Source organism: Lissotriton helveticus, chromosome 1_1 (genome assembly GCF_964261635.1).
Source record: "Lissotriton helveticus chromosome 1_1, aLisHel1.1, whole genome shotgun sequence".
NCBI lineage: Eukaryota > Metazoa > Chordata > Amphibia > Caudata > Salamandridae > Lissotriton > Lissotriton helveticus.
The window spans coordinates 1,492,015,435-1,492,040,468 of record NC_136057.1 but is presented as its reverse complement, the minus strand read 5'-3'; the positions used below and the strand labels follow the sequence as shown (position 1 = coordinate 1,492,040,468).

General features: G+C 45.8%; 1 protein-coding gene across 2 annotated transcripts in view; it reads left to right on the top strand.

Moving 5' to 3' along the window:
• The window catches only part of VDR (vitamin D receptor), a 1,330,217-nt gene that overhangs the window by 937,081 nt on the left and 368,102 nt on the right, over positions 1-25,034 (top strand). For both annotated transcript variants that reach the window (XM_078686550.1, XM_078686559.1), the window contains one exon: positions 23,481-23,649. In XM_078686550.1, coding sequence (XP_078542676.1) covers positions 23,481-23,649 — 169 coding nt within the window. The remainder of the gene's footprint in view (positions 1-23,480; positions 23,650-25,034) is intronic.

Here is a 25,034-nt window from a genome sequence, read left to right as displayed (position 1 = left end):
ACACCAAAGACGATATATTTTGATAAAGCCAAACCAAAGTTAGCCTAACCACGAGGATTATAATGCACTTAAGAGTATATGGTATGGCTATATCATAGAACGGCTATAAGGAGATATTTCCGAAAGCTGCAGAGGGGCTCAGCTCATGCTAGGGCAACCTCTCACACAAACCCAAGCACTCTGCCTTCAGGATTGTCAAGGCCTGCCATAGGAGCGACTTATAGGTTAATATGTGTCATATATATATATATATATATATATATATATATATGTAGATATAGGTATACTATATCTAAGTAAGGGGTGCTTACAATCACCTTACCCAGGCTGCAAGTGCAGACCTGTGGTGTCATTTTGGAAGGCTTCCCAGGGGTGACATAATACATGCTTCAGACCCTGGTAGGCCTCTGGGGTACCTATGCCCTTGGTACCTAGGGTACCATATACTAGGGGCTCACAAGGTAACTCAGTAACCAATCTGGTATGTACCTAAAGTACATGCAATCCATTGTATAGAGAAAGCAGACAGACTGGTGCCCTGAATAGCAGGATCCCAGTCCAACTAAGTCCAAAAGTAGCAAAACACCAAGCAAAAAGTGGGGGTAACCATATAGTCAGATTCCACCTTCCTACATCATTGACTTTCAGATCTAAGTTACTCATAAAGCTTACATAGGTGTCTATTATTCTCTACAATGCGTTCCCTGTTCAAGCCAGCAGAACCGCATCTTCTGCGTAAAGAAGTATAGGTACTAGAGTTTTGTTAATAATAGGAACATCACTCGAGGTCCCCACCAAACTGCCTCTACACCATTCGTATAAAGAGAGAATAGAAAGGGAGCAAGGCAAAAGACCTGGAACAACCCCCTCTCTCCAAATGTGTACACAGGCTTCCGCTGAGGAATACAATTCACAAATAAAATTAATTATTGCTCTATCTACTCCCATTTCGGTCATTATATACCAGAGCTTCGAATGGGCCACTCGGTCGAAAGCGGCTGACAGGTCCATAAAGGCCATGTAAAGCTGACCCTCTTTAGCCGCTGTATATTTAAATATCAAGAGGTTTAAATTAAGACACTGCTCAACTGTTCCTTTTGTCTTCCTAAAACTGTACTGCTTTCGAATTCATATATTGTTCTCTCCCGCCCACGACTCTAGCCTATTTAGCAATAGTCGGCTCATCAATTTTGCTGTGCTTTCTAACAGTGAAATCGGGCAAAACATTTTCACTAGTGCCCTGTCCCCCTTTTTAGGTCTCGCCTGTCGATGCGCATGCGCATCGAGCAAGGCGAGAGTATTGGGACTTATCCGCTCTTTATCCACACTGCAAGGAATCGTGGCGATTCCTTGCAGTGCCCGTGACTTTTAAGCTCAATGCGCATGCGCATTGAGCTTAAAAGCGCGTGCACGTCCGTCTTTGTTTACCCGCTCCGCCCCCTCCCCTTCCCGCCGTCTCGCATTTCCCCTGTCGCACTTCTCCTCCCCCCTCCCCTCTCTTCCCTCCGTCTTGTTTATTGTACCCGCTCCGCCCCCTCCCCTTCCCGCCGTGTCGCATTTCTCCTCCCCCCTCCCCTCTCTTCCCTCCGTCTTGTTTTCATCTTTGTTGTCTTCCTTTGTGACGGTTTTTCTATCTATATCTTCCTCGGTCTTTCTTCGTTTTCTGTCTTTCTCTGTTTAGCTCTGGGTCACCATCGAGTGTGCGGGCCCACCACCACAGGCACAATTTAAACACACCTTAGCTGTTAAGAAAATGTTACTTCCAATTCCGCTAAAAGGCAAATGTATCAGTGGAATAAAAAAAGATTCCCGATTTGTTGTACATTAAAGCACAGCTGCTGTGAACTGCCATGGTTTTCTGTATAATGGAAAATATTGCCGGTAACTTGAAGTTTGGATCAAATCTTTAACAAAATTATGTTACATGTCTGTATGCAGCGTGAAAAAAAATAAGTATTTTGAAATGGAAAAAAATGAAAATAAGTGGGCAATTTCCTCAGCTGCTGTATAAATCTAAAGATTTCCAGTTTATTTTTCATGGAATTTTGCACAAGCTCTATTTTTCAGTACTTAAAATTACAGCTCTTACCGTCAAACCATTAAGTCGAACCGTTTTTAAAAACATTTTTTATGCTGTTACGGTAGATAGAACACTGCCTAAAGTAGCTGACATCTTTCCGAATGTCCCTGCCTACCATATAGTTTCTAGTTTGCTACAGAGGCGTGGCAGGATCGGCATCTATAGCATGCCTACGAACCCTTACCCTCCCCCTTTTGTTTCAAGTTTGTCTTGCCACTTGCCCCATTCTGCGTGTATTTTGCTTCATTTCCCCATTCTTGGTTGTGTTAATCCTTATCGCTCGCGCATTTATATCTTAAATGACCTGACGATTTTCAAAATCTCCTTTAGCAACACTACCCCCCTCCCCCCCACCACCACCATATCTCCTCCCTGACTCCCTAATATGCACTTCAAAATTTGACCTAGAGTGTTAGAGAGCTGTTATTATGTGAACCTGCGTGAGATCGAATGAGTGGGTGCCATCCCTTGCATACCACTGTGTATCACCTCGGGTGGTCTTCTAGGCGCCCTGGTCCTGCTTCAGACGTCTGTCGAGTTAGCTCGAGCGGTTTGCATTATAACAAACGCTCATGTGCCGTCCGCTTCGTAATCTTTACCTGCAGAAGAGACTTGAATCATCGAAGATAGATTGAGTTAGCCTGGCAGAATTTCCATGCCTGCTTTAAGTGCGTCACAGCATTCTGCTCTCGCCTGGTCATGCTGTTTTCCCTGGAATGACTGTTTTGCTAAGCAGATCCCTCTGTCATTGTTCCAGCATGCTGCTTCACGGGCTACATTACGGAATGCAGCACTGTCTTAATTATTTGCATTTGGCACGCGACCTTCTAAATCTGCATCCTGTCAGGCAGTTCCATTTTCGGTGCGCCTTGCACCTTTTCCTGGAGTCTCCTGCGTGCATTGAAATGTACTTTATCCGTATTCTCTGAAGTTATCCAAGTTCTGGCAAGCACCATGCAGGAGTCCTGCAACACCGCCGCTGCTGCCGTGAGCAATTCACGGATTTCCGGCTATTTGCGCGTCCACAACACTGTACGCAGAACAAGAACATCTGGGGGCGCCGCCATGCGTTCAATAATCTCCAAATTCTCCACGGACCACCCTCCGGCGTTTTTCACAAAGCTGCTCCTATTTCACACTCCCCAGTCTCACGTGGTACACCCCTCCTACCAGCCTTAGTGGTACTCAACCCATACCAACCCCAGAGATCTTCTTGCCATTCCAGCTTCGCGCGGGTTCTCTGTCCTGCCACTGTCCCAGTGCGTTTCTACCCTGGGAATGCCCCACCGTGCGCCGGTCACAATATCTCACACAGTTCGCACCTTGCTGTCTCGCTGTGGTGCTCTCTCTGCCCTGCAAATCTCTGGCCGTTTTCCCGCTCTATCAACTCCCAGTGGTATTTATGCTATAGCCCCCTCCTGTGGTATTTCTGCCCCCCATAGCTTTGCGGTCCCTCACTCACCCTCAACCCCTCACCCTCACTCACCCTCACCCTCACTCACCCTCAACCCCTCACTCACCCTCAACCCCTCACTCACCCTCAACCCCTCACTCACCCTCAACCCCTCACTCACCCTCACCCTCACTCACCCTCACCCTCACTCACCCTCACCCTCACTCACCCTCAACCCCTCACCCTCAACCCCTCACCCTCACTCACCCTCACTCACCCTCACCCTCACTCACCCTCAACCCATCACCCTCACTCACCCTCACCCTCACTCACCCTCAACCCCTCACCCTCACTCACCCTCAACCCCTCACCCTCACTCACCCTCAACCCCTCACTCACCCTCACTCTCACTCACCCTCAACCCCTCACCCTCACTCACCCTCACCCTCACTCACCCTCAACCCCTCACTCACCCTCAACCCCTCACCCTCAACATCAACCCCTCACCCTCACTCACCCTCACTCACCCTCACTCACCCTCACCCTCACTCACCCTCACTCACCCTCACTCACACTCACCCTCACTCACCCTCACTCACCCTCACCCTCACCCTTACTCACCCTCACTCACCCTCACCCTCACTCTCACTCACCCTCAACCCCTCACCCTCACTCACCCTCACCCACCCTCACTCACCCTCACTCACCCTCAACCCCTCACCCTCACACAGTGGAATAGGTCTCGGAGCATTTGAGTTAGAGCTTTTAGAAATGTTTATGGTTTTTTTTTTTTAATTCTTTAGCATTGGCTACAGGAAACAAAAATGCTAAAGATTTACAAAAAAACCCATAAACAATTCTAAAAGCACTAACTCTAATGCTGCGAGACCTATTGCATTTCCAATGCTTGTTAAAATTCGGTATAATCACAGACTTTTTCCAAGAGTCAAGGTGGTTAGTTTTGGACACTGCATTAAGAGTGTTAGTGAGTAACAGGGCCCAGAGCTCCTGGTTGTTTAAGAAAAAGTCATTGGGTCCCCCGTCAGGGCCTGCTGCCCTCAAAGTGCTACATTGATTAAGTGCCACTTTAATTTCTTCCAAAGTAAAAAGTAAATGAGGCTCATCCCGTCGAATTTGGCAAGGAGATTCCTCTGTTACATTTTCCTTTTCAATACCAAAAACACCTGAAAAGTAGCTTACTCAATAATCCTCCTTCACATGCTGGTCTAACGATGGATCAGTCTCTTCCCTCAAAAACAGGGTATACCAGCCTTTTGTTTTATATTGGCCTTTCTACAGTGTTTTAAACCCCTTACGGTACCTAAAGTGCCTTTGGGTGGTCAAGTAAGAAGCTACTCCTTCTGTCAAGCCCCGCTGGTTTAGTGTATATTTTTTATCATGGCCCATGTTGTGCGGTGTTGTTATTTTTAAGCACACATACGCAAGCATTACTTGGTTCTGGATAAATACATAACACATGGTATACCAGCATAGAACCATAGAAAGATTATTTGCTCAAAAGCGAAGAATGGATTGAAATGGGTTTTAAGATTAGTGAGTAAAGAATGTGATCGTTTTGCTGCTGCAACCGAAAAGGAGCAGTCCATAAAGGTGGAATTTTTGTTCCACGAACCAAGAGATAAGAGATTAAAAGATCTCAGTGGATGATGAATCTGTTTGCTAAGAAGGCTGGCTGTTTCTTGTAAGGCTTTATGCACAATTGGGAGAGCTTTAAGATCACAAGAGTTAATTGTCACCCAGTGCAGTAATCATAGCACTACAACAATGTGTGTTCTGCTTGGTGTCACTGTCACCACACAGACAACTGTGTTTTAGACAAGTTTTAAATGATGCCAGAGTTTTTGGGAGTTGCCGAAAAAGAATTGACATAATATAGCTATGACTGGATTAAAGCATGTTTTTGAAATGCTTTAATTTAGTTTTGAGTGGTACAACAAAGAAAAAAAGCACAGTGACCATCATACTATGCACCATGTACATATCAAAAAAATCGACCTGGTTGTACATTTCCTAATAAGACATTGTGACCACAGCATCCTCGGAGCACATCACTATGCGTCCTGTAATACAATAATCAACTATTTATTGTCGAGCTGCCACTCGCTTCACAGATAGTCAATGATGTTTTGTTAGTTTCATTCAAACTGATGTACACCATTAATCCCCTGTCTTCTACCAGCAAGATAGGGTCTCAGATGGCCCCAAATGTCCTTTGGGTGTGAGCCCCTGGGCAGGAATGTGCAATGCATTTCCAAGTTTCCATTACATGATGCCAGAACTTTGAGCCAATTATCAACCGTAGGTGGTGGTCCACTTCCCCATCACATAGCCACATGTCTTTTTCCCAGCAGTAAGGCCAGGCCAACAAGCTTTCTACAGTATTTTGGTAACCCTTTAATATGGCCCAGAAGTGCCATCGGGCCCCTGGCTGGGGTGCCGGGTGCCAGCCCCACAATATTGCTTAGTACTTGGAACAACAGGGACCAGTAATTAGCAATTACCACACAGTTCCATGCCAGATATATAAAGTCTGCTGCTGTGTCATTACGTCTCTCACCTGTATCGCTGTCCCTCATTTTACATCTATGTAATGACTGGAATTTAATACATTTGATGGAGGAAAGTATATTGCAGCAGTCTATGTCTGCCATTCACAGAGACCTTCCCTAGTGTGGTGACAGCAATATTCCCATTGTTCATCCATGAATTGGGTGCCTAGGTCTACCTCCCAGCGGATTCTAGAATTGCGATCAACTCTGGGAATAGCTTCTAATGTAGTAGTGTACATCATAGTAATACATCTGGTATTCTGTGAGCCAGTGGCAAAAAAAACTCTGAAATCTTGAACCCGTTAGTTTCTGGGGTAGGCAGATAATGATTTCCTCATCGCCTCCCACAACCTGATATATGTGAATATCGCTAGCAGTGTGGAGCTGCCCTTTTTTAGATAACCATTTAGGGGGAGAAAACCCCTCCTCGTATAAGTTCCCAAGCATGAGGATTTGTTGTCCTGTAAGTGACAGATTACCAATGATTAACTAGTAAGAGGTAATCTGCAATTGTGTATCAGTTCTATATGTGGGGAGTACATGACATCCACACTAGAGACCTGGGCCATGCACGCCCATGCCCATAGCGTTTAGTCCTCTACCTGTATTTTAAATCTCGGTCTTGTAGTGGTGTTAGATCTGGGGGTCTCTAGTTGGCAGAGGTAGGTACCACTGTCCAAATAGGGACCCTTGCTTCTAGTCAGGGTAAGGAGGAAACACTCTTCAAATAACCCCTGGTCACCCCTTTGGTAGCTTGGCACGAGCAGTCAGGCTTATCGAAGTCAATGTGTAAAGTATTTGTACCAACACTCACATTAAAAACACTATAAACTGGCTCCACAACAGTTTAGAAAGATAAAGGTATTTAATCTAATCTACACAAAACCAAAACGACAAAAAAATCTAGAATACACAGTTCAAGAATATGGTTTCAAAAGTGTTCTTAAGGTTGTGTTAAAATAATCCACAGTTGCGTCCCGTTTTAGCCAACAGTACCTTTAGATGCGACAAAAGTTCCAAGTGGAAGCTGTAGCGCTGAAAAGCAAGCGATTCGTCACTCTTGAGACCCTGGGGTGGCGATGCGACAACCCAGCTGAACGCAGCGGGCGTGTTGCGGTGACTCCGGTCTGTATGGGGAGGGATGCGATACTTTGCATGGATTCCGGTGCACAGGTTTCAGTGGAAGCGGCTTGCAAAAGGTACGATGCGACGATCTACGGGGTGGCGACGATCACCGGTGCGACGACGATGTGCGGCTCAGTGGCGATCTTCTCCTCTCGCGGCCCCTCGATGCGATGGCTCTGCGACGACTCTCGCAGCGACGTGATGCGGTCCGCAAGGAAGCGGTGCGACGATCTCACCCAGTGATGACAGGCTCTGCGACGATTCTCGCAGCAATGGTAATCTTCCCGCACCGGTCTGGTGCATCCCGCAAGCGAAGGATGCGACGACTCTGGCAGCGGCAACAGGCGCTGTGGCGATCTTAGCCTTCATGGCGGCGGGAATTTCCTCGCACTGACGGGGATGTGCTCCGCAAGCGAGCAATGCGTTAAACTTTGCAGAAAGTTCTTAAAATCTTGGTTTCCAGCTTCCAAACACAAGTACAACCTCCAGAGCCACCACAACTGGCCTAGGCACTCTAGGAAGGACAGAACACTCTCAGTAGAGTTCAGGGAAGCTGGGGGTGAAGTCCTTTTGTTCCTGGGACTTCTTAACAGGGAGCCAGCTCTTCTTCAGGCCCTTGGAGATTCCTTCAAGCAAGGGGACACAGCACAAAGCAAAGCCCTTCCCCTCTCTTTGGCAGGCAAAGCAACTGCAGGTCAGTCTAGCAAAGCAACAGGACAGTCTTCCTTCTTCAGTCTTCCAGCTTTTTCCTTGGCAGAGGTTCCTTCTTGATTCCAGGATGATCTAATTTTCTGTAGTCTGGGGTCCTATACTTATACCCCTAAAAGTCTTTGTTCCCTTTGTGCAGGAGGGCTCTGAGCCAGGTCTGAACCAGTTCTGGGTGTTCCTAGAGCACTTTGTTTTCCTGGCTTCTCCTTTCCTTTCAGAGAGAGGGGCAGGGTTGTCAACCGCCCAGCAGGAGGTGGAGCCAGCATTGTGGAAGGCAGGCACAGCCCTATTCAGGCCCAGGTCCTATCCCCTCCCACCACTCAAGATGCAGATGCAGTCGTTCAGCCTAGGGCTGACTCATCCAGCCTCCTGGGGGCTCCCCAGCCCCTGTCACTCTCAAACCAGACAGTCAATTCACAAACAGTCTAAGGCACACAGAAAGGTCAGCAAAGAGAACAGCCACTTTCTTAAAGTGCTGTTCTCAAACACAGGATTTGAAATACACCTTTCCTAAAAGATGTGTTATTAAATTCTGAGTTCAGGGATACCAGACTTTTCTGTCCTATCTTGCTCCTATGGGAAGATATGCTGGTAGCCTCTGTAGCCAGCATTCCCCATGATAGCTATGGGCAAGATAGCCTTACAATAGTGAAAAACGAAAATGGCTGTAGTTCACTACCAGAAATGTCACCTGCACTAGTACATGCTCTACCTTTCATATACACTGCACCCTGCCCAAGGGGGTACCTTGGGCCTTCCATAGGGGTGTCTAATGTGTACAGAAAGGGAAGTGTTAGGCCTGGTCAGTGGGGACACTGGCCAGGTTAACATGGCAGTTCACAGACTGCACACAGGCACTGCGGTGGCAGGCCCGAGACACCATTTTAGAGCTAGTCATGTGGGTGGCACAATTAGTGCTGCCGGCCCACTAGAAGCATTTGAGTCACCAGCCCTGGCACACTCAGTGCACTTTTACTAGATAGAAATATGCCAATCATGGATAACCAATTACAGCAACAATTTACACAGGGAGCACTTGCACTTTGACACTGATCAGCAGTGGCAAAGTGCCCAAAGCATCTAAACCAGCAAAAACGCAATCCAGCACAGCGTCACAAATACAGGAGGTAGAGGCAAAAAGACAGGGGAAACCACGACAAAGATGCCAGGTCTAACATGGTCTTCTTGATTACATTAGTTAGCTTATGGGAGACTGTCATGTCCAGTTCCAGGTCCCAACCAGTGTGCGGCAAATAATGTTTGGTCTATGTAGCAATACAACTTTAAATGGTAAACAGCAAAGCCACCCTGCTCGTACGGCCTCTGCAATAGCCTCCAAGCAGTTTGTGGGTTTTTGGCATCTCAAGTGAGTTTGATTAAAGAGGATTGTAGCTGTTTGAAGAATCCCAAGGTCAATGTGATTGAGATATTTTGGAACAGATATAGGAGTTGTGGAAGTATCTCCATCTTTACAAGAGCAACATGACCTGCCATCTTTAAGGGTAATTTGAACCATTTAACAATATTAGTTTTGATTCTGTCTATTAGAGTACTATAATTCTCACGTAGTATGACAGTCGAACCACGGTGGACTTGTATCCCAGAAAGTAGACGGAGATCACTTGCCACTTGTCATGCCTGTCATGTACACATGGCGGACCATCAAGATTCCGTCCGCATTGAGAGAAGTGAGCGGTGGTTGGCAGTGGTTGGCAAAAACCGTGAAGAGCAGAATGCGCATGCGCGGGAGAGTAGCGGTGAAGACAAAAACCCGCCCTACGCGCACAGGAAATTGCTTTGCGTTTAGCTAGCCTGAGTTTGTCGTTCCGGGTTATTTGGCGTCCGAGGAGAGAGGAGTTAGGAGTTTGGCGTTCAGGTACCGTTCAGCGTCTTGCTTACAGTGGTGAAGCTTATAGCTTCCATTCACTTCGTCCCTTTGTTTTTGTTATCCGTTTGAACTTTCATTTACCCGCGGTTAGCGGTTTTCGTCTTGGTTGCTTATGGTGTTTTCCTTTATTGAAATAGTCGATCGGGTTCTTTTATGTCCCTTCATTGTTACCGGTCTTGACTCTGGAATTACTACGGTGCACCTATCCGGTGCTCAGGGTGAGTGAGTGCTTCGAGGCTTAGTAAGAACAGTAACTCGTAGTATAGCAGCTAATGGGAGTTGTTTTTGTATTCAAGGGATCAGACACTAAAAGCCTACAGTCAGCGCAGTACAGAGTTCCTGTCGTTTTCTTTTCCTGTGATACACGGTTCTTGTTCTTCTGCATTAAGGTATTACAGAGAATCAGCATATAACATACCAAAGAGACACGGGGAGGGGTTGGTTTTTCATTACTGTTTATTTTATGTTTCTGCAGTTCCACAGCAGTGAAGCCTACTAATTCTACGCTGACGAAGACCTTGGTGTGTCTGTCTTATCTTCCCCTTCCTACCCTTGTTTTGTTCCCCTGTGTTCCCTGGGTCACTCTTTGGACGTTAGTGTTTTATCCTGACGCCTGGAGGGTGATTAGGGGAATCAGGGGGTCTAACGTCGTGGATCCAGGACTCTTCTGAGACTAAAGGTGCGTGCATGACACCACTGCAGGAATGTATAAGTTGTGGTGCAGCTGTGCTGTCCGTGAGTGGCATCATGAGTGGTATGGACCAATTTATGGTAAAGCCAGACCAACAGCCAAAGTCATTGATCTCAGTTAGGATGGGGTCTCTGATAGAGGTGGGCGGAATTTGCGTTGTCGCGCTACGCAAAGCTCAGCGAAACGGAAAGAAATCTCCGCAAGCACGCAGAGTTCCGCGAACATGCGGAATTGCTTGTTCAGCCCGTTCGCAATGCTTTTTACCTGTTCGTGAGCACTGTTTGCATGCTGGGGGGGAAATATCTTGTGAACACAAACTTTGAAAGCGCGAACAAGCAAAGAATTCTGCGAAGCCGCAGATCGTGGAATTTTGGGCAATTCTACGTTCTCTGCGAAACGTGAAATTCCGCTAATTCCATGAGCGGAACGGAATTTACCGCCCAGGCCTAGTCTCTGACAAGAAGTGAGCTGTCATCAGCGCAGAGTGACACCAACACCCTGTACATCCTGAACTAAATGCCCCAATTCTTTTGTAAACAAACTTTATTGGGGTTTACAGACTTTTCCAGAAACCATCAAGGCATCACATATATCATGTATTCGGATATGAAGTTACTGGACTCTGATATGTACAGCTCCTTAGTGCAACAACATGGAGGAGACTCCAGTCCTTGCTGTACTCACGAGACCTCCCTCCTCCTGCAGCTATGCAATGGATAGGGTTCATTTGTGGTCAGCTCTTGGATCATTCTATACATCGACATACCCAACTTCAAACTAGCCCCCCTCCCTCCCCTCCCCCCAGGCGTTTCACTTAAATACATGTTGCTCCTTTTTTAAAAGCTTCTGGTACTGGCTGTGCTTTGCGATTGTCAGAGGTACCACTTTAGGGACCCTTGACCTATAAGGACGGCGGTGCCCTGCTGTTGCTAATCAATGCTCCAGGGCTATTTTGTTGGGCTTGAGTGTAGGTAGCCTAATTTACCCCTATCGGAGGCTCTCCAATCGATTCTTCGTCTTCAGCATCATCTGGGACTCGGAGTAAGACTACTAAGGATTCTCCAGTATTGGGGTGTCTTTCATAGATTCACACGCCTGAATCATTTCCCGTCGTTGGAGTGGGAGTCCCGCGGTACATAAAAAAGCAATAATATGCCTATCAGAAACCAAAAACCTTGGTAATAACCAACCAGGAAGTAAAGTAGCCCTAAGCTACAGTGCAAAAAACTTCCACACCTATGACTATCCTAGTAATTTTGTATAGACCAAACTGCAGCCAATCATGCGACAGCACCCACTAGAATGTTCTCCCCAGAGGCGCAGGCTCTCAGATTTTCTACCGCACGTCATGTGAAGGGAGCCTCTCTGAGCTCTGCTCAGTACTTCACAACTTTGGTTGGTTTTTTCCTACTTGAAGATTTCATCTTCTAAATCCCCACAAGAAATGTATTTATTGTCTGTATCCAGACCATGAGGTTAAGGAGTGTAAGATCTGCAGAATCTTTCCTCCGAAGACCCTCAGAGACAGGGAAGGTCGTCTTCTACTGTAGCTGCAGAAGATCAAGGACCAGGATAACCCCCTGTCTGAGGTAGGAAGTATAGCCTCGGGGTCAACTCTGTCCTCTAGAAAGAGGAAAGCCGAGGTAGAGATAACTTCTCCTTGGGCAAAGGTGTCGAGAACAGCCCAATCCCCCAAGGATTCTGGCATGCCTTCGGCTTCTACTTCAAAAAAGGCATCTCCACCTTCTAAATCTGGACCTGGAACGCCCCCGAGAAAGTCTGGAAAGTCTTCATCTTCCAAGAGACTATCTAAATAAAATGTTACCTCAGAAAATGACTTTGTCGACGGCAGCGTCGACGACGGCTTCTCCGTCGACTATTATGATCGATGACGCATCTTCAACATCAACGGTTACCTTCTCATCGCCGAAGCCAAAGATGGTAATGTCTTCAGCCTCTTCCCCGTCGACGCTGGTCTCAGTATCAGTTCGACCCATCTCGTCGACAAAGGTAATGCCATCGATCGCCGATGCCCCATCATCGACGAGAATTCTAAAGGTCCCGTAGACGAGCGGATCGTCGTCAAAGCATACCTCGACAACGCATACCTCATCGACGAAAGTCATCCCGTCGACGGATCCCTCGTCGACGAAGACCACTTTGCCATTGACGGCCCCATCGTCGATGAAGACCACCTTGCCGTCGACGGCCCCATCGTCGACGAAGAGTACATTGTCGTCGACAGTCCCATCGTCGACGAAGATTACCTCGTCGTCAAGAACATCAGTGACGAAGATTGCCTCGTCGACGTCGTCGAAAACATTGTCGACGATGAATGTTCCGTCGACGAAGGTTACTGTCCCGTCGACGGTCACTATCGAAACACCTTCTCCGTCGACGGCACCGTCGATGGTTGTTCCATCGACGCCTCCTCTTTCATCCTGTAAGGAGCTACAAGTTTGGTCTGCTGCCAGTTTGCAGTCTCATTAGCTTCGCCGTCTACGACAGCTTCCTTATTGGAAAAACGGGGCTCTTCCTTGGCATTTCTTTCTCCGTTGAAGTTTCCAGAACAACTATTAGACTCTGAGGAGGATGAAGAATCTGATGAGGATGAAACGTTTCGTGCAGCCAGGAGTCCATTGGAGCTGCTTATAAAGTACCAAGATGAGGATCAGGAAGAAGAAGAGGAACAGTTCCTTGAGCCTAAAGGTCGGGTGCCTACCTCTTCGCCTACGGCACAGATGCCGTTAGGTCTCCTCAACAATTTGCAATGCATGTTAAACGACTACTATCGCCGGTTCCCACCATCTGAATCGGGCGAATCACACCTTTCTACGCCTATGCCTCAAGCATCTACGTCAGCGTTTAGACCGCCAAGGCAATCTTCTCCGGTACCAACATCAGAGATACAACCTACAGTCCCTCCTTCGCCAATTCCATCTCACCATACACAAGGGGATGTCACTTCTGATGAAGACAGAGAAGAAGGAGAGGTGGATGATAAATATGTGCTGTCGGAGTGGGACGATTATCTAACACAAACCCCTTCTCCAACTGGCCCACCTGCTGCGGACTCTCCGCCTGTGGATATCGGAGGATTCCATCTTATAATGGAAAGAGCAACAAAAAGATTTTTAATTTCAATGGAAACTAAACAGGATGACTGTTTCCTGTATGATTTTAAGGATCAACCATAAAAACAAGTTAAGACAATTTCAATAATTGACTTTAATTGGAAAGAGGGTCTAAAGATAATGTTGACACAGAATTCTCTCCCTGCAGTGTTGCCTCGTGTAGATAAAAAATATAAGGCACCTCTCACTTCGCCAGCATGCCTTATAGGACAGTTGAAGACGGATTCAGTTGTCACCCAAACGGCTCAGAGACGCGCCAGGAATCCATCTTTGCAGACGTCTGGATTCCATCGGCAAAAAGGTTTCGACTATAGCTGTAACTACTGTCCGTGCTGCAAACTCCCTAGCGATATTAGGGAGATACGATAGGCAGATGTAGTCGGACATATCGCCATACATTGAAAAGCTTCCGGAACCCGAAAGATCTGAAGCAAAGAAAATATTGCATGAGGGAGAGTGTACCTCTGGAGAGATGATTGATGCAGCGGTAGATGTAGCAGCTACTGGTTTCAGGCAATTGGCGGGTGCAGCAGTGCTGAGAAGGCAAGGTTGGCTGAAATCAACATCCTTCCGCCAAGAGGTGCAGGCTAAGATTGTAGACATGCCTTATGACGGAGATTTTCTCTTTGGCCAGCATGTAGATGACGCATTGCAGACCATAAAGAAGGACACGCAGACGGCAAGATCGTTGGGGAGTCTGCAATTTCGTAAGTCGTCCTTTCGTGGAGCAAAAGGACGTGACAATTTGTTCCATAGAGGGGGATACTCTCAACAACGTTCGTATCAGACCACTCAAAGGAATCAAAGGTACCAACCGTATAAACAACAAACGTACGGTCAGCGAGGCAACAATTATTCTCAAGCAAGAAGGAAGTCTTCTTATCGAGGAAGAGACTCCTCCAAAAATGAATGAGACGGGCAACCTGCCACCATCTCTACCCATTCCAAAGCCGAAAATTGGAGGAAAAATATTTTGTTTCTTATCGAATTGGTTAAAAATTACTACGGACAAATGGGTCCTGGATGTAGTAGCCAGGGGCCACGTGTTGGAATTCGTCAAATCCCCTCCAAATTCTCCTCCAAAGGGTCCACCACTAGCTCATCTCAAGGAGCTGTTCTCCCAAATACATGTAATGATTCGGAAAGGAGCGATCGAAAAGGTACCTCAACTGCAAAGAGGAAGAGGGTTTTATTCGAGATTCGAGATCAAGAAGTCAGGAGAATGGCGCCCTATCCTCGACCTGCGTGCCCTCAACAAATACCTCAAAAAACTGTCCTTTCGGATGTTAACACTTCAAGAAATTCTCCAGTTTCTCTCGGAAGGGGATCACATGGCAACCCTCGACCTTCAGGATGCTTATTTCCATATGCCCATCCTTCCCAGGCACAGGAAGTTCTTAAGGTTCAGAGTGGCTGGCAGGGACTTTCAATTCAAAGTTCTCCCATTTGGGCTTTGTTCAGGTCCCCGAGTTTTCACGAAAATGCTAGCTCCAGTGGCAGCACATCTTCGTTTGGAAGGCATTCAAATTTTTCCATAATTGGATGACTTCCTTATCAAGGCCAGTTCTCTAGAAACAGCAAAAGCTCTTGTTCAAAGGTGCTTCTCACTTTTTCAGTCTCTGGGTCTCTCAGTCAACTTCGAGAAATCCCATCTAACGCCGGCTCGAAGAAAGTCTTTCCTGGGAGCCACATTAGACACTCAACTCACTCAGGCTTTCGTTTCAAAAGAAAGGCAACTCAAGATCTACAAGATGGCTTCCCTACTACTACAATAAGAGTGCGTTTCCGTTCGGCTGTTCAAATTTTTCCTAGGGATGATCTCCTCTTGCATCCCACTGATTCACAACTGTCGCCTCAGATTGAGACCCTTACAAGAGGAACTCAGTCTCCAATGGTTGCAAGTTTCAGGGTCGTTCGAAGACATGATCAGCATAACTCCTCGAATGAGAGAGGTCTTCCAATGGTGGATGCAAAGAGACAATCTAAAAAAGGGATGTTCATTCCTGACGGAAGTGCCAAGGTTTACCATCACCACGGATGCTTCCATGGAAGGATGGGGCGCACACCTTCAGGGAATGACGGTCAACGTAAAATGGAGTGTGCAACAGAGGAAGTGGCACATAAATCTCCTAGAGCTACGAGCCATTTTTCTAGCCCTGAAGTCTTTCCGAGCAGTCATCGAAGGATCCACAGTTCTGATTCCAACAGACAATACAACAAGTATGCATTACTTAAACAAGCAGAAGGTACAAGGTCGGCCCTACTATCTCAGCAGGGGCAGGAGATTTGGGATTGGGCCCTGGATCACAAAATCAATCTGTCAGTAGTTCATGTTCCAGGGATTTCCAATGTGTTAGCAGACTCCCTCAGTCGGTCTGCAATATCCAATCTCCACCAACCGACTCTGGATCGAGTTTTTCAGGAGTGGGGTTACCCCGACCTAGATCTGTTTGCAACGAATCAGAACCGCAAATGCCTACACTTTGCAAGCTGGATTCCCCACAGGAACTCATACGGGGATGCGCTTTCGATGAACTGGTCTCAGATATATGCATACGCCTTTCCTCCAATTCCTTTGGTTCCCAGAGTGATCCGGAAGATGAAGAGACAGCCATGCCGCCTGATTCTCATTGCGCCCAGATGGCCTCGACAGTATTGGTTCACCGAACTTCTCCTCCTCTCGGAGTGCAATCCCATTCAGTTGCCACCAATACCGATCTCCTGACCATACAAGGGGGTCAAATTTGCCATCCGGACCCAGCCTCCTTTAAATTAGCAGCATGGCTCCTCAACACATTGAATTCGCCCATTTAGGAATCCTGGCCGATTGTCAAGAGGTTTTAGCCAATGCTAGAGCACCGGCCATGATTAAAACTTACAAGCTCAAATGGAAAAGGTTCTGTGCCTGGTGTCGCTTGGCTAATCTTCATCCGATGCTAAAAGAGAACAGATCATTCTTTCTTCATCTGGCTAGATCGGATCTATCTCACTCCACTCTAAAGGTATTTTTGGCTGCCATCTCCAGGTTCCGTCAGGACTGAACTACTTCCCTTTACTCATCAAGAATAATTCAGCAATTTTCCAAGGGATTATTCCGGATGTTTCCTCCTGTTCGACGTCCACCTCCATCCTGGTACTTAAATGTGGTGCTCGCTCAGCTCATGCGTTACCCCTTTGAACCTATTCATAAAGTAGATCTCAAGTTCCTTTCATGGAAGGTCTCCTTACTTTTAGCACTGACGTCAGCACGAAGGGTCAGTGACATTCAGGCGTTCACAACCAAATCTCCTTTCTTGCAATTCACCTCGAATTCAGACCTACATGCCAAAGGTTCTTGCTGACTTTCATCTTAATGAGCCGGTGATTCTAAAGACATTCTTTCTAAATCTGCAAACAGCGGCAGAAAGGTCCTTGCAGTCACTAGACATCAGAAGATGTCTCAAATTCTACCTCCAACTAACTGCTACATTGCGGAAGACAGATCAATTATTTGTAGCATATGGAAGACTACGTCAAGGATACGCTGTATCCAAACAGACTATAGCCCGGTGGGTGTCCTCAGCGATTAGCCTGTGTCATCAGCAAGCGGAAAGACCTCTACAATCTTTGCCAAGAGCGCATTCTACAAGAGGGGTCTCCTCTTCTACCGCTCTCTTCGCTGGTGTGCCTCTCCATCAGATTTGCACAGCAGCAACTTGGTCCAGCAGGCATACCTTCACCAAACTTTACTGTTTGAACACTGCAAGTGATGCAGATACTTCGGTGGAAAGAGCAGTTATATGCAATCTTTTCAAATATGGTGAGCCTCTGTTCTCCCTCCTCCTCTTTGCTCTTTTTTAGACGCTGATTCTTACATGTTGGCCTCTTTCACTAAGCATGCATGTATACTGTGATATGAGTAGCGTCTAATGAGCATGATGTTTTTGTACTGCTATCTACTCTGATTCAGGCATGTGAATCTATGAAAGACACCCCAATACTGGAGAAGAACAATAGTTACCTGTAATCTGTGGTTCTCCAGTATTGGTGACTTTCATAGATTCACATGCACCCGCCCACCTCCCCTCAGAGGCTCTTTCAGGCGATTGCGTTACTTTCACTCCTGTGCGAGAAAATCTGAGAGCCTGAGCCTCTGGGGAGAACATTCTAGTGGGTGCTGTCGCCTGATTGGCTGCAGTTTGGTCTATACAAAATGACTAGGATAATCATAGGTGTGGAAGTTTTTTGCACTGTAGCTTAGGGCTACTTTTCTTCCTGTCTGGTTATTACCAAGGTTTTTGGTTTCTGATAGGCATATTATTGCTTTTTTATGTACCGTGGGACTCCCACTCTGACGACGGGGAATGATTCAGGCATGTGAATCTATGAAAGACACCCATACTGGAGAACCACAGATTACAGGTAAGTAACTATTGTTCTTCCCATGCTCTAGCTGCTTCCAGCGCATTCTCGCTTTTTGTTTGTTGTGCTATTTGCATCCTAATGATCTCTTCACACTCTGCCCACTTAATAAGTTCTTTCTTTCATCTGGTTATATTTGGACCTTGTTTTGCTTTCCAGTGCATGGTTATATCCCTTTTGGCTAGTACTAAACCCATATCTATGAATTTGCTCATGATTCTGTTTGTCATTCAGTTTGGGAACCAGTGTAACAGGTAATATCCCTGTGATGCCCCGACTTCCCTGTCAGTGATATCTGCCAGCAGCATAGTTACCTCTTCCCAGAAGCTACCCATCTGTGGGCAATCTCAGAGCATAGGTCTAATTCCAACTCCCCTCCCTATTACATTGCGGACAAGCCGCCTCTTGAGAATTAAAATACTGATTGATATTTTCCGGGGTAAGGTATGCCATCTGTAGGATATAAAAATGCATCATTTGGAATCTGCCATTTCCTGTGTTCTTCCAAGCCTTCTCTACTATCTCCTTCCTTGTTTTTCCTGGAATAACCTCACAGATGTCCGCTTCCCATTTTCATTGCAGCTCCGTTAAGGGCAGCAATGTTTCCTTCATTGTTCGCCTGTAGATGAACGTGACTGCCTTAATTGTCCCTGCTGCAAATACTAGATACTGACACCCCAATGATGTCGGTGGTTCCGAGAGTCCCTCCCCCCAATGCATTCAAACAGCCGCAGTCCGGGCAGAGTGCTATAGGAAGTCCCCCCCCCCCTGGCAAGCCATAACGATCTTGCAGATTGTTAAAGGGATCCTGGGGCCCTCCTCATACAAGTCACCTAGTGTATCCAGTCCCTGTTCCGACCAAGCCTCCAGTCTCTGCCAACTACCTCAATGTGGCAGGGCCTCACACATAAGTAGTGGAATTTCCGGTGCATAAGGGCATCCTATTTTGACATGTCTCAGGTACCTATACCAACATTGGCGGGCTGTGCGCAGCTCCAGGGGGAGGGTTGAAGGTCAAACAGTTAACCTCAGTGCGATTTGGGCTCTCACTCTCAGGGACACGGAGTCCTCTCTCAGTACTCCAACTCTCGAATGCTGCTTGCCGTCCATTTCGTGAGCCACTGAAGTTGTGCTGAGAGGTAGAAGGCCTCAAAGTCGGGGACCGCCAGCCCTCCCTCTGCTCTTGGTCGCATGAGGATGCTTAGTGCCACTCTTCGCCTGCCATTCACCCACAGAAACCCCGAAACCATCAACTTGAGTTGGGTGAAGTACTTCGTTGGTATCCAGACCGGCAGGGTTCTGAAGTAATAGAGTAATCTCTACAAAGTTGCCATCTTAAGTAGAGCCATCTGGCCAGCCTCTGACAATGGCAGAGAACCCCAGAACTTTTTGTACCCTTGATCGCTCTCTCTATGTTACCCTCCAGGACGTCCCCCTGAATATGGTATATTTGAGTACCTAGGTATGTCAGGCTCCTATTCTCCCATCTCCCTCCCTCACTTTCTTGTGGGCCTATTCTACTCTCCATCGTTGGTAAACAGACAGGACTTTTCCCAGTTCACCTTCAGCCCCGCTACATTGCCTAGGGCCTGTAGCAAGTCTTTTGCACCCAGGTGCGCCTCCCTGGAGTTTGCCAGGAACAGCAGCAGATCATCTGCGTAGAACGCAATGTGGTGGGTCTCGCCAAGAACATTTAATCCATGATAGTGTTGCCCTGTTCTAGCCTGGGCTGGTAACCGTTCCATCCCAAGGGCAAAGAGTAGGAAGGAGAGCAGGCACCCCTGTTGCGTTCCCCGTCTCACATTACAGGTGTCTGATAATAGCCCCCCATCTTAACCCTAGCAGTAGAGTCAGCATATAAGAGAGGCGTCCAGCCCACAAACCTCTCACCCAGCCCAATCTTCCGCATTACATGAAATAAATAAGGCCATTCCAGGCTATCAAATGCCTTCTCTATGTCCACTGAGAAGACAGCCAGCTCCTCTTTCCTATAAGTATCTGCCTGTAGTATATGAATGAGGTGTCGGACATTAAGGGATGCGTTTCTGGCAGGTATAAACCCGGATTGATCCCTGTGTATAAGAGCTGTAGTGTGGAAGCAGGCAAGTGGCCAGTATACGACTCAGGATTTTGGAGTCCAGGTTGAGCATTGAGAGCGGGCGGTATGCCACTCTATCCCAAGATGGTTTCCCTGGTTTAAGCAGGGGTATAATAATTGCCTCCCTGGTCGAGGCAGGTAGGTGTCCCTCTTGCCTCGCGTCATTGTACAGCTGCACCAGTCTAGGGGCTAGCAAGTCACTGTATGCTAGATAGAATTCAATGGATATGCCATCTGTTCCTGGTGTTTTGTTGCGTGCCATATGCTTAATAGCTCCCCTTACTTCTCCCATTTCCACATCCCGACCCAGAATAGTTGCAAGATCTTTGTCTAAGACGGGTAGTTCCAAGTCCCCTATGAACGGGTTTATGTCCTCTGCTGTTGGTGCCAGTCTAGTTTTGTATAAGTCGGCGTAGTAATCTAGGAAGAGGTCGTTGATACCCTCCTGGTCATATCTCCTTACCCCATTCTGTTCTCTGGTCTCCAATATGACCGAACACCTCCTGGCAGGGTTGGCCAGCCAAGCCAATAGAGCTCCAGACTTATCCCTCTCCATGTGGGCTCGGGTGATATATTTTTTATAATCAAAGCAACAGAGATGCTCCACTTCCACCGCTACAGCTCTCTAGCTTCCAAGAGTTATCCCTGCTTATCAGAATTGTCTTGTCGTTCCTGCTTAGGAATTCAATTCTAAATGTGAGGAATCCACAGGCAGATGTATCCATCAGAAGAACAAGTTAATTACCTTCGTTAACACTTTATCTGGTGGATACAGTATCTTCCTGTGGGTTCCTCCCTGACCACCTACCTGCTCGTTGCCTGCCTTTTTTATACCAAAACATTATTGGCATGTGATTCATATATTTTATTGTTATTTGAAATAATATTATGCTGGTCACTAGGAAATGTCTATATTCAAGAATTTCCAATTTCTTTCTTTAAAATGTATACTGTGTATGCTTGTGGAAATGTTGTGGGTTCACCTGTTTGCCTCGAAGGCACAGAAAAAAATGGGTGTAACAGGTCTTCTTATGGCTCCGATGACGTAGCGCAGGGTCGCGAGCGGAGTCGTTCCATTATGACATCATCGTCGACGTGGGAGAGCTATGGAGAAAAAATTCTGTGCAATGCTGCGCAAGGGGTAATTAAAAAGGTGTGTAATCCACAGGCAGATACTGTATCCACCAGAAAAAGCATTACCGATGGTAAGTAACTTGTTCATTTTGTACATTGGAGAGAACTCTGGCTAGATCTATTCTCCACTGTAATGCGCAGTGTCAACGGTTTTGTGCATTGGAGTTTCTGCAACAGCACTTGCTATGGGACTCATTATGGCTGGAATGGAAAGAGGGATTCCTTTACACCATCCCGCCACCAACTCTCCTGTCCTTTTTTTAGAAGATCAAGAATGTTTGGGCCCAAATCATCCTAATTGTTCCAGACTGGGCCAGGAGAGCACTGTACCTGGAATTCCTGAGTATGAGAAAGGTCCTCCAATCAGACTGCCACTTAGGAAGGATATTGCATCTCAGCAACAGGGCAAAATCCTTTGTCAGCCTCCACAACTTAGGCCTCCATAGCTGGAGATTGAGTGGCGACAATTGACTACATTTGAATTACCATCTGAGGCAATAGATGACACCATCACTGGCAGATGCCCATCCATAAGATCTACCTGTGCTGCCTCTGGGACACGTTTGTGATCTGGTGTGGTTCCCATGACACTGGCACCTTACAACCAAAAGTGTCAGACGGTATTCTTTGTTTCGTCCTTCACCCAGCAAGTCCTTTCTGTGGGCACTGTAAAAGGTAATTTATCGGTTGCCTTGGCCTTTTTACGTTTGCTAGACCAGTGTCCTTGTTTAATCAACAGTTGTGGTAGTGTTGATCAACGGTTTGACACATGTTCTATTTCAAACTGTTTGTGATGTCTCAGTGGAAACTTAACCTTATTTCGACTTCTCTTATGTGTGCACCCTTTGATCTTATGCTTAGTTGCTTCTCCTGATTCAGAAAGCCATCTTCCTCATCACGATCACGTCAACTTGTCCCAAGAGAGAATTGCAGACTTTCAGTACAACTGCCCTACTCCACCGTCCTCCCTGACAGATTGGTGCGGATGACTCAGGTGGCCTTTTTACTAAAGGTTGTGACTCCCTTCACATTGGGCAGTCATTCACGTTATCTGTGTGTTTTGCACCCTCTCACCCCTTGAAAGAGGAGGAGAGGCTCCATCAGTTGGACCTCAAAAGGACTTATACTTTTTTATCAATCGTAACAATGCCCATCAAGTGGACAATCAAACTAATCATGAGATTTTCTAAAATGAAGAAAAGGAGGCTGTGCAGAAAATGACTTGGTCAAGGAGGGTACTCCTTTGCATCAAGATTTGCTGCGTTCTGGTTAAAAAGCACAACTGTTAAGAGCCCATTCCACCCAGCTCATGACCACTCCTGCATTGGCACGAGGAGTTCTTGTGCTTGTTCTCCGCCTAGCTGTGATGTGGGTATCTGTGCATCCATTCATAAAGCATTACTGCCTTGACAGCCAGGTCTGTCGAGAAGGTCACTTCACTCGGTTGATCCTACAGGACTTCTTGTCATGAGTCCACTCTGTGGACCTTCCACCTTTGGAAAGTACTTTTTCTGTGTCTATTCTAAAGGTATGAAATTTGCAGTTAGAAGTATCCATCATAAGAACAAGTAACTTAACTTCGGCGACACTCTTTTTGGTGGACTGTCTAAACTCACATTCCCCACTGCAGTCCCACATTCCTGACCTGTGGAGGGGCGTCTTTAACATCTGAAAAGGTCCCACGTTAGAAATCAGCACACTGATACCAAAAGTTGTTCTATGCTGCATGTCTGATGGCACAGAAAAGGAAAGAGACTAGAACACATTACCATGCAGGGGTGGTGCTGATCTGAATCTCTGCTCTGTCACATCTGGGGTGATACAGAGCCACATCCTGTTGCGCATGACACCTCTGCTGATTACAGTGACTGAACTTTGTAAGTTATGGTTAGAAGCACAATCCATAATTCGTGCAACAGCTATGCAAACCATAACACACACACCATATTCAGTGTTCATGACAGTACGCTTGTTAAAACGGATGCTATCACAAATGTTCTAAATAATTGTACAGAAGAGATTCTATATAACATTAGCCTTACTACTTTGACAGAGACCACTATGAATGTAATATCATTAACTGGTTTAATTATGTGTTGAAGTTTAAATACCTTTCACTTTTAAGTAGTTTTGGTTTTATATTATACATAGTGTGGGGTCATAAGCATTGAATTTGGTGTGTGGGTAATAAAGCCTAAGAAAATGCAGTAATTTAATGCGTAACTCTTATTTTTCTCCTTTAAATGTTTTGTCTACAGATTGTGTTGCACCTAACTTCTTCAGTAGCCTGATGTTGACTGAACAAAATAGTGATGGTACTTCTACGCCTGGTGAACCACAACTTTCTATGTTACCTCATTTAGCGGACCTTGTAAGCTATAGCATACAGAAAGTTATTGGATTTGCCAAAATGGTTCCTGGATTCAGGTCAGCCTTTTTTGTAATGCCTATAATTGTTTAAATAAGAAGGGGGCACATTTGTTACATTTTTTTTTTTGCTACCCTTGTAAGTATGTATTATGTTACTTGACTCGTTAAATCTTATTCCCTGGCTCACAGTCATCGGATCTTAAACATATGTTTGTGAAATTCAGTAATATTGTGTTATTATTAAAACCGATAAACATTATATTGTATAGGTTTGTGGTGATATGGATTGAAAGTAAGACATACCAGTAAATTAGTAGTATTGCATTAGAGATCCACACAGACAAAATATGATCTTATAGTAAATTTTGCTAGTATAAAATTGCAGAATACAATAATTTTGCCCAGAAATGAACATCTAGCAATAAGTATATCCTTGCTAATATTTCAAGCAAAAAAAGTCACCCTTCCAATGCCATGCAAATAACATCATTACGATGTATTATGATAAAAGTGCAATTGTGAGAAAAATTTAATGTACCTGGAGTCTATAACATGACAGAACTCATACATTGTAAATCATACATTGTTTTTTTCTGGAATAGTGCCTCTAAATTGTGCAGTCTTTTATTTTTTACTGTTCCTTTGCTGTCCATTCACATCAGTTATACATGCATCAAATTAAAAATTGAAGAGAGGGAAGCATGCCCTCTGGAAGAAGAGGGTTTATGGATTAGGAATATTAGAGGATTTGCAGTCGTTATTTAGCTTTTAACGATCTACCTTCATACAAACATGTAAAAGTCTTCAGAATCTCAAATGGTGAGGCAGAAAACCATAGCCTACCTTGGCCTAGCCAAGAACATTTTTAAACATAACTTTTTCAACTTTGTTAACTCTTTTGGTATTCATGTCCAAAGCAAAGTCCATTTAAATAAGCGGGAGGTACCTGTAGGTGGCTGATCTAGATTTACGTCATGTTGTAAGGATACCATCCTGCCTTGTCCCAAGCTGGGGGCCTGAAAATACACTTCTCCTGAGGAAAGACTCAAAGGATCCAATACACTAAAATGCAGGAGCAGGTTGACGCAAAATACAAGGGGTGGTGCCACAGTATGTACAAAATCATTCTGAAGACCAAAAATTGACAACATCCAAATAGAAATTGAGAGACCCGTTGATGTCTAGATTATAAAGCACTTAGTTCATCCAAGTAATATTATGGGAGAAACTTAGTAATATTGTATCCCTCATTTGTATGGACATTTGAAAGAACATGCAATACACGTTGAAAAAATACCTCGGACAGATAGCACAACCTTTAAATTTCAAACAGGCTGGGGGCTCTAAAAAGAGGGGTTGAAGTTGAGAAGCCTGTGGAATGTTTCTTAAGAACCTAATTTGCCAATTCTTCTAAGCTCAATATTTGCCAATTGAATCCTATT